Source organism: Chelonoidis abingdonii, chromosome 16 (assembly GCF_003597395.2).
Source record: "Chelonoidis abingdonii isolate Lonesome George chromosome 16, CheloAbing_2.0, whole genome shotgun sequence".
NCBI classification, from domain to species: Eukaryota; Metazoa; Chordata; order Testudines; family Testudinidae; genus Chelonoidis; species Chelonoidis abingdonii.
Window position 1 is genome coordinate 22,547,228 of NC_133784.1, and position 12,793 is coordinate 22,560,020.

Here is a 12,793-nt window from a genome sequence, read left to right on the forward strand (position 1 = left end):
CAAAGCACACGTTTGCATGAGGTGTTGATGTATGTGGCTGTCTTACTCTACTACTTATCACACACCTATCCAGCAATCTGAGAGTTAGCTGAATTATTTCCTTTCCCTCCCACCAATATTAAGGACAGGCTCAGATACGAGGCTGTCCACTCCACCTTTCCCGTACACCAGAGCATGGTAATCCCCAATCCAATATGAGATGCATATAAGAGGCTCAAAATAATATCAGTTGAATAGGAAGTATATTCCTCTCGTGAGGTGAGGACCTCAGCGGCCAAGTGTGCGTAAATACCAGGTGAACTATGAGTGCCCCGAGAGTAATATAAATCTCACCAGATTGCATGAGACAAAATTACCAAGGGTCAGGCAGAGCTGCAGCAGCCAAAAATACATACTGTGTAAAATGAAAAGGACAATACTCTGCCTTACATGATCTCTCCCTTCTGTGTAGGGAGGCTAACTCGTTTAGAAGCCCTCAAGCATAGCAAAACTGAGTAAAAGTTAAAATGTCTGCAAGAAGGAATCAGAGAGGAAAGTGAAAATTCCCAGAAAAGCCAAATAGAAGATTCAATAGCAATCATGCATATGGGCCAAGGGGGTGAAGGAAAGTACCCACAACAGACAAAACAATGAACTCCCTACTGGCCAATCCATACATAGCACAAGGTCTGGCATTTGAATTTTTTTCATCGCAATGCATGAGGGGAAATGTGGAGCTGAGTTAACAACCATGATGGAGGAGAGTATAAATAAGGAATAAGAGAAATCCAACCCCTAATTAAAAGATGCACCTTTTTGATGTACTGAAATCCTCACGAAGTACATATACTGCAGATGTACAGTGGAAGAGAAACTAAAAGGACAGAGCATGGAATCAAATCAAATGAACAGACTGCAGCAGTGCTACGGAGACACTGATAATACAACTCCATGAGAAGCAGATTAATTGCTCAGGAGGGACATTCATGGCACCTACTTGTGTTCATCATTCAGGATATGGACTTTGAAGAAGCGCGGCTGAATTTCTTTTGGGTTATAGTCAGCAGGGAGGGTTTCAGGAGCAGGAAGCCACATGTTGAATTCTGCCAGCCAGTTCTGGAGAGTGTTTACCTGGGGAGGAAAAAAATGCACCCAAAGGACTGAGAAAGTAGTTCTCAGACTACAAAATTCAGTCACCTAGCACTTAGAACTCAAAGCTAACTGGGACATGGGAATCACATCCAACTGTCCTCAGCTAGAAAGAATGGACCATGATACAAAATCTCAAGGATGGAAGGAATGAAAGCAGTGAAAATGGGAGTGAGGGTACCCGAGGGCTCTCTCTAAGGTATGAAGGACCAATCCATCCTCTCCCCACAATAACAGAAAAAACAAGTCCAAATTGGTGGACCTGAGACTGCTTCACACAGGCTACTTACAGGTACAATGGCAAGGACAGTCTTTGCCTCCGTGTGCCGGAAAAGTACATCCAAGAAAGAGATGACCTGGATGGTCTTGCCCAGCCCCATGCTATGGGCCAAGATACACCCAAACCCACTGCTGCCTTTAAACCTCTCCAGAGATTCCACCAGATTATCATACAGGAACCGGATCCCACCAATCTAGAGAAAATAATGGAAGAGTTGCCAAAGAAGTGATGGAAAACAACAAAATGGAGATGTAGCTACAGATTGACATATACACTATATGAGTTTATATGGAATATAAATACATAAGGGGAAATTAAAGATTCATTGCAGTATTTTCAGATACAAGGACTCAATAGAATTCCTTATAAAAATTTTTCTTTAAAGATGATCCTGATCATTCTTATGCTTGTGCAGAGCCTACAGTCTTTGGGTTGGTTTTTTGTTCTTAAATAATTTGATAAAATAATGCTCATCCAAGCATGAGGTAGAGGGGGAAAATCTCTATTAATACAATGTCATAATATCTGGTTTTGAAACTTTTCCGCGCATCACTCTACTCCAGGGGTCAGCAACCTCTGGCACACGGTTCGCCAGGGTAAGCACCCTGGCAGGCTGGGCCAGTTTGTTTGCCTGCCATGTCAGGAGATTCAGCTGACCGCGGCTCCCACTGGCCATGGTTTGCTGTCCCAGGCCAATGGGGGCAGCAGGAAGCGGCATGGGCGAGGGACGTGCTGGCCGCAGCTTCCCACCTCCCCCACTGGCGAGCCGCGTGCCAGAGGTTGCTCACTCTTGCTCTATTCTAATAAGTCTAAATACTTCGCATTTGACACTTGAAGAAATTTGATTTACAAACAATGAAGTTATAAACGTGAAAATATTCATATTTCTACATATTTTGACAACATAACAGCACAGGCTCTAGAACTAAGATGTCAAGAGCCTGCTTATCAGATAACAATAGTCAAAGAAATATGGGGCTCAGGATCTCCTTTAATATCTCTCCATCGTTTAACTGTCTGCACTGGGCACTGCCACAAATCCTGGCCACAAGCTTCAGGGCGGCAGCTCTGCCAAGAACATCACTATGGCAAACCATCAACCCACAAGACATCAACAGCATGGATTTCAACTCCTGGGATAAGAAGGAGGTTTTGCTGAAGTCTTTGTGTGTTCTGGGCCTCGACTTCCTGTACCTGGTGAGGCTTTACTGCCCGTGCAAGCTGCGGAGCCAGGAAAATGTCCTCTTCATTGGGTGGATGGTTGATATTGACAATGACCTGCCCCAGAGAATCCGACTGATTTAAGGCGTCATTCACGTGAGAGCCACTGCTCTCTTCAGTACCATCCCCATCTTCTCCCTCGTTGGCAGAGTCGCTGCTGTCCACAATCTGGAGGGCCTCATCCTCTCCTGAACTCAATTCGATCACTTCTGTGAAAGAGCCAGAGTAGGGAGGGGGCATTAACTTTTCACTGGACTTGTAGACAGAAATCAAATTCTGTTAATTTTCAGCAAAGGACTCAAAAATACCAATTTCAAATGCAGAGCTGAATACTCAAATACAGGGTGTAGCCAGTGCTTGGCCCAAGGTGATTCAGCTCATTTTGGGAAGGTTAATTAAGGGCAATTTGGGAGTGGGACTACCAGAATCAGCACTACATTCATAAAAAAACCTTTAGATACATAAAATCTGAAGATAGATAGCTTTGTGGGAGATCTGGCTTGATGCAACTGGGTAAATGGGACCATCTGGGAGATACATGGGTGTGTGATGTATTGGTTGTGGGCCTTACCATCTTTAATGCTATGTAGTATGCCTTTCGTGTCATCTTCACTGCCACTGCTGGTGCTATCCAAGCAGATCACTTCCTCAGCTAGCACCTGAGGTGGAAGCTGAGTGGCCTCCGCTGTTCTTAAAACTATTTCTTCTACACAAAAATAGTAAATAATAGTTAGCAATACTAATAATAATTAGGAAAGATACAAAACTGTTCAGTATCAGAGGGGTAGCCGTGTTAGTCTGGATCTGTGAAAGCAGCAGAGAATCCTGTGGCACCTTATAGACTAACAGAGGTTTTGGAGCGTGAGCTTTCGTGGGTGAATACCCACTTCGTCAGACAACATTCCCTTCAACACTTGCTCCAGTCAATCAGTTCTGGGATTTTCCATAATCAACTCTTGCTGTTTAACCTACTGCTATGTCTCAGCTTAGCGGGTCATTTCATCTCCTTTTCTCCACCTCAGTGTGCTCAATGCTTCTCTCTAAACAAGATTCTCATTGTTGGGAAGCTCCCTATTATAAGCCATGTGTGGGGTATATTCCTCGCTGAGGGCATGGCTACACTTGCAGATATAGAGTGCAGTGAGTTAAACCCACCTTCGGAGAGTGCAGTAGGGAAAGCGCTGCAGTCTGTCCACACTGACAGCTGCTTGCACACTGGCGTGGCCACATTTGTGGCACTTGCAGTGGCACTGGGAGCGGTGCATTATGGGCAGCTGTCCCAGCATGCAAGTGACTGCAACATGCTTTTCAAATGGGGGGGTGGGGTGGAGTGTGACAGGGAGTATGTTATATGTATGTGGGGGAGAGAGAGTGGGGTTTTGGGGAGCTGAGAGCATGTCAGCATGCTGTCTTGTAAGTTCAGACAGCAGCAGACCTCCCCCTCCACATCGCCCGCCTCTCTCTCTCTCTCTCTCTCTCTCTCACTCGCAGCATTCCACACTAATGGCTTGCTATAAACAGAGTTTTGAAAGGACATTTCCGCATTCCTACAGGAGTTCAAAACAATGACAAGAGTGGCCACTTGACTTAAGGGGATTATGGGATGTTTCCAGAGGACGATCAGAGCGCAGTAACCCAACACCTCATTCACACGATGCCTGCGCGTTGTAGCCAAAGCGCAGCAAATGTTATTCCTCTCGCCGAAGTGGAGTACCAGCAGCGCTGTAGTCGCAGAGTCAGAGCGCTCTACGTGCCTTGCCAGTGTGGACGGAGAGTGAGCTAGTGCGCCCGGGGCTCCTTTATTGCGCTGTAACTCGCAAGTGTAGCCAAGCCCTGAGACTCCAAAGCCCATTTTGTTCCAAAAGCTGAGAAAAACAGGGCTATCTTTTAACCATCTCATTCCATACAACAAGGGGAATAAACTTCCCTTTTCCTTACTTTGCACTACATCCTGTAGAGAAAGCACAAATGCTTAGGGCTAAATGGAGCCAGCTGCGGTCATCTTTTCCTGGCACTCTTGTGGTTACTCTTAAGTCTTTATGTTTGTGAAAAACATTTTTAAAATGCGAAGAGAGCGTAACTAATACAATGTTGTCTCCATGGGTCTGCAGATAGCCTGGAAAAAATAGCTCTGAGAGGTGTGAACTGCCTCATTATTTCAATTTAGCTGTCCTAATTTAAATGTCTACATTATCCAGTATTTCACTGCTGCTCAAAACATGAAAGAAACAAGTGTGAGTATTTGCACCAACTACTCAGAGTGATGTTTGGTTTGAGTGTGGGACTAGGGCAGGGGTGGGCAAACTTTTTGGCGCAAGGGCCACAACTGGGTATGGAAATTGTATGCCGGGCCATGAATGTTCACAAAACTGGGGGTTGGGGTGTGGGAGAAGGTGAGAGCTCCGGCTGGGAGTGCAGCCAGAAATGAGGAGTTCAGGTAAGGGAGGGGGCTCCAGGCTGGGGGTGGAGCAGAGGGGTTCAGAGTATGGGAAGGGGCTCCAGGCTGAGGTAAGGTGTTGGAGTGTTGGAGGGGGTACGGGCTCTGGACTAGGGGTGCGGGTTCCAGGGTGGGGCCAGAAATGAGGGGTTCAGGATGGGTTGGGGAGGGGTCTAGGATGGGTTGGGGAGGGGTCTGGGGGTTGGGAAGGGGACTCCAGGCTGGGGCTGAGGGGTTTGGAGTGTGGGAGGGGGATCACAGCTGGGACAGGGGGTTGAGGTGTGGGAAGAGGTCAGGGGTCTAGGCTTCCCTCTCACAGCTCCCGGAAGCAGCATGTTCCCCTTCCACTCCTACATGGAGGTGCGGCCAGGTGGCTCTGCAAGCTCCCCTGTCTGCACACGCCACCCCTGCAGCTCCCATTGGCCACTGTTTCCGGCCAATGGACACTACTGAGCCAGCAGTTGAGGTGGGGGTGGTGTGCGGAGCCCCCTGGCTGCCCCTATGCACAGGAGCCAGAGGGAGACATGCCAATGCTTCCCAGAAGCTGCGTGGAGCCACAGCACGCGCAGAGTGGGGAATGCCCCCCAGACCTTGCTCCCTGTCTGGAGTGCAGGAGTGAGGCAAGCCCCCAACCCTGCTCCCCAGCGGGAGCTTCAGGGCTGGATTAAAAGGTCTGATGGGCTGGATGCCCATAGTTTGCCCACCCCTGGGCTAGGGAGAGCACCACTTTCTGCTCCTCTTCAGCTGCTACCCTTAAAACTTGCTTTAGTGAACACTCCTCTCTGCTTACCTGGAAGGAACTCTAGCGGTACAGTGGGGATCGCTGCCGGATAATCCTTTCGCTGCTGCTCCAGCCGTTTCCTTCTCTCCAACTCTTCCAGCTGGGCTGCTTTTGTCACAGCCTCAAGCTGATCCTCCCGCAACAGCTTTCTGAGCACATGGGCAAACACAGAAAATGTTATTTCATTACACCCAGAAACAGTCTATCCTAAATAACTTGAATGGTTTCACAGCTGACCCACGAGAGGAATGACAAGCTCCAGAAAGAACATAAGCTACACAGACAAAGGACATCATAGCCAAAAGCCATAGCATGACAACTACAATTTTAGGGAAGGCTGCTCACTTTTTCAACTGCCTGTAACTGCTACTGTTGTTTGAGGAAAGGGCTCATGTTTGACAGGAGCAAAATGCTAGATGGATGGAAAAGGTGCATGGACAAGTGTGTGTCTATGCTGAGATGCCTAGTAGCAGTAAACCTGAAAGGATCTTTCTGTAAACAGCAGAGGATATGTATGTTATTTATTTCTATGGTATTAGAGGCCACGTACAGCACCAATGACACAACATCAGGGAAATTTATTAGGAGACAAAGCACATGTCTAAAAGCCTTCAACAGCAAAAGAGGAAATAAGTACTTTGAAGTCACTTTTCTATGCTCCTGGTTCTTTCCAGGAACCATGACCCTACATGCATTCCAAATATGCTTAGGGGTTAACTTAAATACACCACTTTATAGGTAATCCCATGAGTTTTGGAAAGTTCCATTTTTTCCCTTTCAGATTAATGTGAAAGGTGTGAGATTTGCAGCTCTGAAGACTGAATTCCTCTATCCAGAATATAGGTACAGTCTGATCAGTGGCAGTCCAAGACTTCCCCACCCTACCCTGCCAATTCACTCTAGCCCTCAAATGTAGGCACCTCCTCCTCTATGAGTAAGGAGGTATCTTGGTATCCAGGTTCCACTAAACTATTGTTCCTTGGGTTGAGGCTGCCAACAAGAGGGCTAATTACTACTAATTGCCATGTGAACCAGATCAAGACCACTAATTCTTTTCACACAAGGGGCATCAAACTGCCATCAGCTGGTGTAAGACTCCACATTCCATTATGACTCCTTTGAGACATCTAGTTCCCCATAAATAAATTTTATCGCAAACTTCTTACAGCCCTACATCCTGTCACAGAATATAGGAGGGGATCTAAAAAATCTCAATTACTACAATGTAAAATGAAGGAGACACTGATTTTCAACTTTTTAGTCACTGGCTGTGCCCGGAGCTTTCTTGCAAATAAACACCTAAAGTAGTGCAGGGAAAGGATTCATTTTAGGCTACTTACAATATCATCAGCTCTAGAAAAGGAGAGAGACACCCTGAACTCAGGCATTGATTAGAATGTAATGGTGGGACTGATTTTCATGTATTTGGTTTTAAAATATGTGAATTATTTTGCTAATTTCATATATTTGCTGCTGTGGAGCTGAACATGTTAATTTTCTGAGGTCTCAAACAGTTTACTTGCACCCTGCCACAAGTAAAATGCTTTGGTTTTAAGAGACTGTCTTGTTTGCTACCGAAGCTGGTGGCAAAGTCCTAGAAGCAATACAAATTCAATCAAATAGACTCCACTTTCCCCCATTAAGACTGTGGGACCCTCTGCCTTTCCCAATTCTATTGCTGCCCACCTTATGTTCCTCCTCATGTGAGAAGGTTTCTGAGCCCTCTTCTTTTTGGTGTCCTCAGAGGCCAGGCTCTTGTGCTGGTTCTGCAGGAGTCGCTCCGCCCGCTCGCTCTGAGATGAGGTAGTTGAAGTAGAGCATTGCCATTCCCCATCGTCCCCATGCTGAACATGGTCATTGCTGAACACATCTTCCTGGGGCTGGTCTGAAAAGACAGGGCAAGAACAAATTGTAAACAACCACCCCACGCTGTCAGGCAGTTTTTACACACCTGCTAACCCCAGACCGACTGGACTCATTCATCCCTCTTCTGGTTCATTTGGTTGTATGTTTCTTTGAAGACCAAAACTGTGAACTGACCTTTCTGCCCTGAAGATGCTACTGAACACAGTGTTAAAGTTTTCAGGCCAGTGTCTGTCTCCTGTGAAAGAGAAGGCTGCACCACTAAAAACAGAGCCAGAGAGAAAAAAAACCTCTAGGGCCCTAACATGAAAACAAAGTGAACAGATTCTAACTCAGGCACAAAGTTTTCTGGCCTGAGACTTCACTTCCTTCTAGCAGCCAGAATTAGTATTGATTAGGATAGGGAGCAAAAAATACCCCATACCCATATATACTGCATTTGGACAACCTACAAGTCTAGATGCCGCTAAAAGTCAATGTGCATTAGATGCGTGCTACTAAGGGCTATAAGAACATAAGAATGGCCATAGTAGGTTAGACCCATGGTCCATATAACCCAGTATCCTGTCTTCTGACAGTGGCCAGTGCCAGACGCTTCAGACGGAATGAACAGAACAGGGCAATTATCGAGTGATTCATCCCATTGTCCAGTCCCAGCATCAGGCAGAGATTTAGGGACACCCAGAGCATAGAGGCTGCATCCCTGACCAACTTGGCTTATAGCAATTGATGGACCTATCCTCCATTTACTTATCTAATTCTTTTTTGAACCCGGTTATACGTTTGGCCTTCACAGCATCCCCTGGCAACAAGTTCCTCTTGGGAGGGAAGTTCCAACAAGCTTTGTAAAAGGAAAATGGTCCAGCATGCCATGAAAACTGCTGTCCAATTTTAACAGCAGAGGGATAACCTGTACCCCATCTCAGCATCAACTCTGATCCTCCTATACAAAGAGCTAAATCAGAGAACTACAGTGACTGGAAAAGGGTCTGCCGGGGGGGAATGGGGGAGGTGGAAGGCTGTGACAAGAAAGAGGAAAACAGACAATATGTCAGTGATACCAGCATCTCTGGAAACAAGTGGAGTCCCCTCTGGAAAGAGAACATTGGCCTGCTAAACCCAGGGTTGTGAGTTCAATCCTTGAGGGGGCCATTTAGGGATCTGGGGTAAAAATCTGTCTGGGATTGGTCCTGCTTTGAGCAGGACTAGATGACCTTTTGCGGTCCCTTCCAACCCTGATATTCTATGATTCTATGGAGAAGGAGAGATGGCTGTGGTCACAAAGGTTATATATGGAGACACACGTATCTCATAGAACTGAAAGGGACCCCGAAAGGTCATCTAGTCCAGCCCCCTGCCTTCACTAGCAAGACCAACCAGGGTACCACAGTGTAACATGTCATGCACACAGGTGCCACTAGAGGCTGCCACATTAACACACCAATTACATTAGTCCTGCCACCAATTTCTTCCCCTCAAAGCTGGAGTCACAAGAACAGTATTTTGCTAGGTGAGCAAAGTGAACAGTACTGCAAGCTCAGCCCAGTAGAGATTCCATTAGACATCTCCCAGAACTAAGTGCATTTGCCCCCAATCTAAATCAGAACTAGAGTAGGACTTCTGAACACAGCACATCCTGAGCCACAGAATGGGCCATTTTTCTATGCACATCCATGCCATTAAGCCTTGTCTACACTAGAAGAATGGTTATCAGCAACAGGTGCCAGCAATAGGTACAGTTTACCTTGAGCTGAACAAGGAACACTGTTTTGCTGCAAATGTAGACATAGACAAATTGATCTCAGTGTTATGAACCTGGTGGGTTTTCTAGCATAGACAAGGCTTTAGAGTCTAATACTACAACATGCCTCCCTAAACAAAACAGGCTCACAGACCATGCATTACATTCATTTACAGTGAGAAATTGGTGCTCAGAAAAGAATCCAGTTTCCTGGGCTTCCCAGATAAGAGCTCTGCCATTTGAGTAAAGATGCAGCTTGGTCACGTTACCCACAGGTCTAACATCGCTTTGTCTTGATTCACAATTATATAACTAGATCAAAAGATTGGATAAAATAGGGCAAAGGGAAACAGCAACAGCAGCAACGTGACCACATTCTACAGGATGAGTCATTAAACCAGTAACTTTTCCAGAGCCAAACAAAGCCATTGGTTTCCCTGCTGCCATCCTACTCCGAGCCCTTGAGACCTGGACACAATTAGAGAGGAAACATAAAGGCATGTTCATTTTGGAGAGGGAACCATCTCTCTTTCTGCCCCCTGACAATTACTGATGCAGCACTCGTTCTTCCCTTTGCACTGACTATTCTCCAGCAGAATACCAGTAGAGGGTACAGCAGGGCAAACACAAGTCAGAATCTACACAGAGGAAGGGGGGGCTGTATCCAAAACATGTTTCCCTATCTGTCTTTCAGTCTCTCTGCATATTTACTTTTCTGCACGTATTTTCCTTCCTCTCTTCTATATTTGCACCAAACCATATTTAACACATTAGGTGACACACAGCTGTGCCCAGAATTTTTTTTTAAAAAACCCACTCTTACCTGAGAATATGAAATTCAACTCTGATAAAATGGTTTGTCCCTGTTCAAACAAAATATAACTCTTCAAGCTAGAACCTTGTTCAACCATAACCATATTTCATTTAATAGTTAAACACAGTTGTTTGCCCTGTGTATACAATTCCTAAGATGAGGACTGCAGTATGACAACACACATGGTATATACCCATCTGGACAATACCATCTTGTCCACATTAGGGACTTATCAAAAAATCTCATCGGTTCAGCTGAAGAGGTATTAGAATCAGTGGGAGCCATCGTGTAGCAAGGTTCCCACGGCTGGGTGCATTTTTACCACTATGTTAAATAAAGCTGTAGGCTCAACACACACTTAAAACACCAAAAGATACTGGAATCTTGTCTAGGCTACAACTCCCAGTGGCTCTAACACCTGTGCACCTGAGCTGACATTAGAACCAGTGGGGTTTATTTTTGTTAAACTCCCTACTGTAGACACAGTTTAAATCTTGTGCTAAACACTGATCTCCCATCGGTCTTGCACTAGTAACACTTTTTCTCTTTGTGACAGAGGGAGTGAAGGAATGTTACAGCAGCACTGCTCCCACTACACATTTGATTGAACTGCTAACCTGACACAGCTTCAATAAGCAGCTTTTTTCACAATGTAACAATTCGCCAATCATGTTTGAACATCCACAGTGGCCTAACCATGTTTACACCATCAGTGCCCTCTGGGAAAGTCTGGGCAGTTAATTCCATACTGCCTCAGCTAAGAGAGTGCCACCAGCAACATGTGCAGCACTGCACACTGAATAATCCTACCCACCCAGGGCTCTGGAGGAAGGCCCACCAGCCAAACTGGCTGCACTGGCACAGTTCGGGGGTTTTAGCTAAACAGAGTTACAACCTGGATACAGGACAATAGTCATGTGCCAGCCCGGGGAGCTGGCAAGGATGAATCTGGTTTAGCTTCTGTGGTTACTAACCGTGTATCCAATGTGCTGCGTGTCAACACAAACCATGTTTAGAACTAACTAGACTGTAAACACTTTTGGACAAGGACCACCTTTTTGTTACATGTTTGTACAGCATCTGGCACAACCAGGTCCCAATCCGTGACTGGGGATCCTAAGTGCTATCACTTGTATTAACACAAATAAATAATAGTTATGTCACCAACTGTTTACTCATTCAGCTAAAGGCCAGCGTAGATGGAGGCACAATGGTCCTTCTACACTAACAATTAAGTCAAGAGACCTGGTTACAACCTGGTTCTAGTCTGTAAGGCAGATAGGATCGTGACAGTGTTCTGTACCTGGACCTTGGACACACCTCATCTGCATGAGAGATTAGAATGGTTTTCTAAAAATCAGAGTACAGCCACATTGTAATTAGGTCTAACTCAGATGTGTAGACCTGCCCATATATGCTCTGTCTGCACCATAAAATTGCACTGTTGCAACTTTTACTGCTGCAAATGAACAGGTGGAACCTGCAGTGGTGTACAGCATGCACAGCAGGCATCTTCTATTAGGCGCACAAAGTGTACCACAACCATACACAGCCTCTGCAGCCACTGTTGAAAGTCATGAGGATTGTTGCAAATATCCCACAATGCGCAGCATAACTACTAGGAGCAGGTTCATATTCTCTATGGTTAGGCAGTTGTGCAAAATTATAGGTTTTAAGCATTTTTTATTTTCATGTATTTAAATATTCACAGTTGTGGAAAACTATGGGGGGGAATCAGACAATTGTTTAATGCGAGTAGATGTTGATATTCAAAAAGTTAAAGCTTTGTACTGTTAAAACACAAACTGTCAACATCACATGTCAAAATATACAAAGCAAATATCCTTAAATCAAACTCTAATCAGTTCTCAAGAAGCATTTTTCTTACTTTCCCAATCAGTAAATTTCTATCATTATTGCTGGATATATTTTTCATGGGTTTGTGTGTGTACAGTGACACCAGCATTTACCGATATTTACCAATAAAAATCTAATCTTTCCAAGCCTATCTGTGCTGCACAGTATACACTGCACATAGTTCTGTCCTGCACAGCAGCTATAAGTGCACAGAGGAGCATGGACTAAACTTGATATTTGCAGACTCCATGGTGAAGAGTCAACTTCTTCCTCTCCAACCCACAGGTGATGTGTATAATAGGCTTCACAAGGCTGTGGCTCCTCAAACAGCCCCATGTGGCCTCGCTCACACTCCGCCATAAGGCCCTCTCCTGCTGCTAGTTGGTCCTGGCCCAGGCAGGCTGCTTCTCTTCCAGGAAGTGAAGCCTATTGGGGTTGGGGCAAGGGCGGCTGGAACGGGGCCACCCAGCACTGGAGGAGCCCCCTGTGCTGGGGCTGCGTCTCCCAGCACTCCAGTGCTGGGGGGAAGGAGAGTCTCCATGCCACCCACCGGGTGCTCCAGGGTTGGAGAGTGGGGGAAGCCACATGCTGCTGCCCCACCCAGTGCTCCAGGGCTGGGGGAAGGGGGAGGGGCGTGTGCCACCTGCCCAGCACTTTGGGGTTGGGGGTGT

The 12,793-nt window shown here is 45.9% G+C and overlaps 1 protein-coding gene across 4 annotated transcripts in view; it reads right to left on the minus strand.

The window, feature by feature from the left end:
• The window catches only part of RAD54L2 (RAD54 like 2), a 97,359-nt gene that overhangs the window by 24,127 nt on the left and 60,439 nt on the right, over positions 1-12,793 (minus strand). For all 4 annotated transcript variants that reach the window (XM_075073033.1, XM_075073032.1, XM_075073034.1 and 1 more), the window contains 6 exons: positions 7,534-7,732; positions 5,857-5,996; positions 3,201-3,335; positions 2,603-2,838; positions 1,419-1,601; positions 977-1,110 (listed from right to left, as the gene is read on the minus strand). In XM_075073033.1, the coding sequence (XP_074929134.1) occupies positions 977-1,110; positions 1,419-1,601; positions 2,603-2,838; positions 3,201-3,335; positions 5,857-5,996; positions 7,534-7,732 (1,027 nt within the window). The remainder of the gene's footprint in view (positions 1-976; positions 1,111-1,418; positions 1,602-2,602; positions 2,839-3,200; positions 3,336-5,856; positions 5,997-7,533; positions 7,733-12,793) is intronic.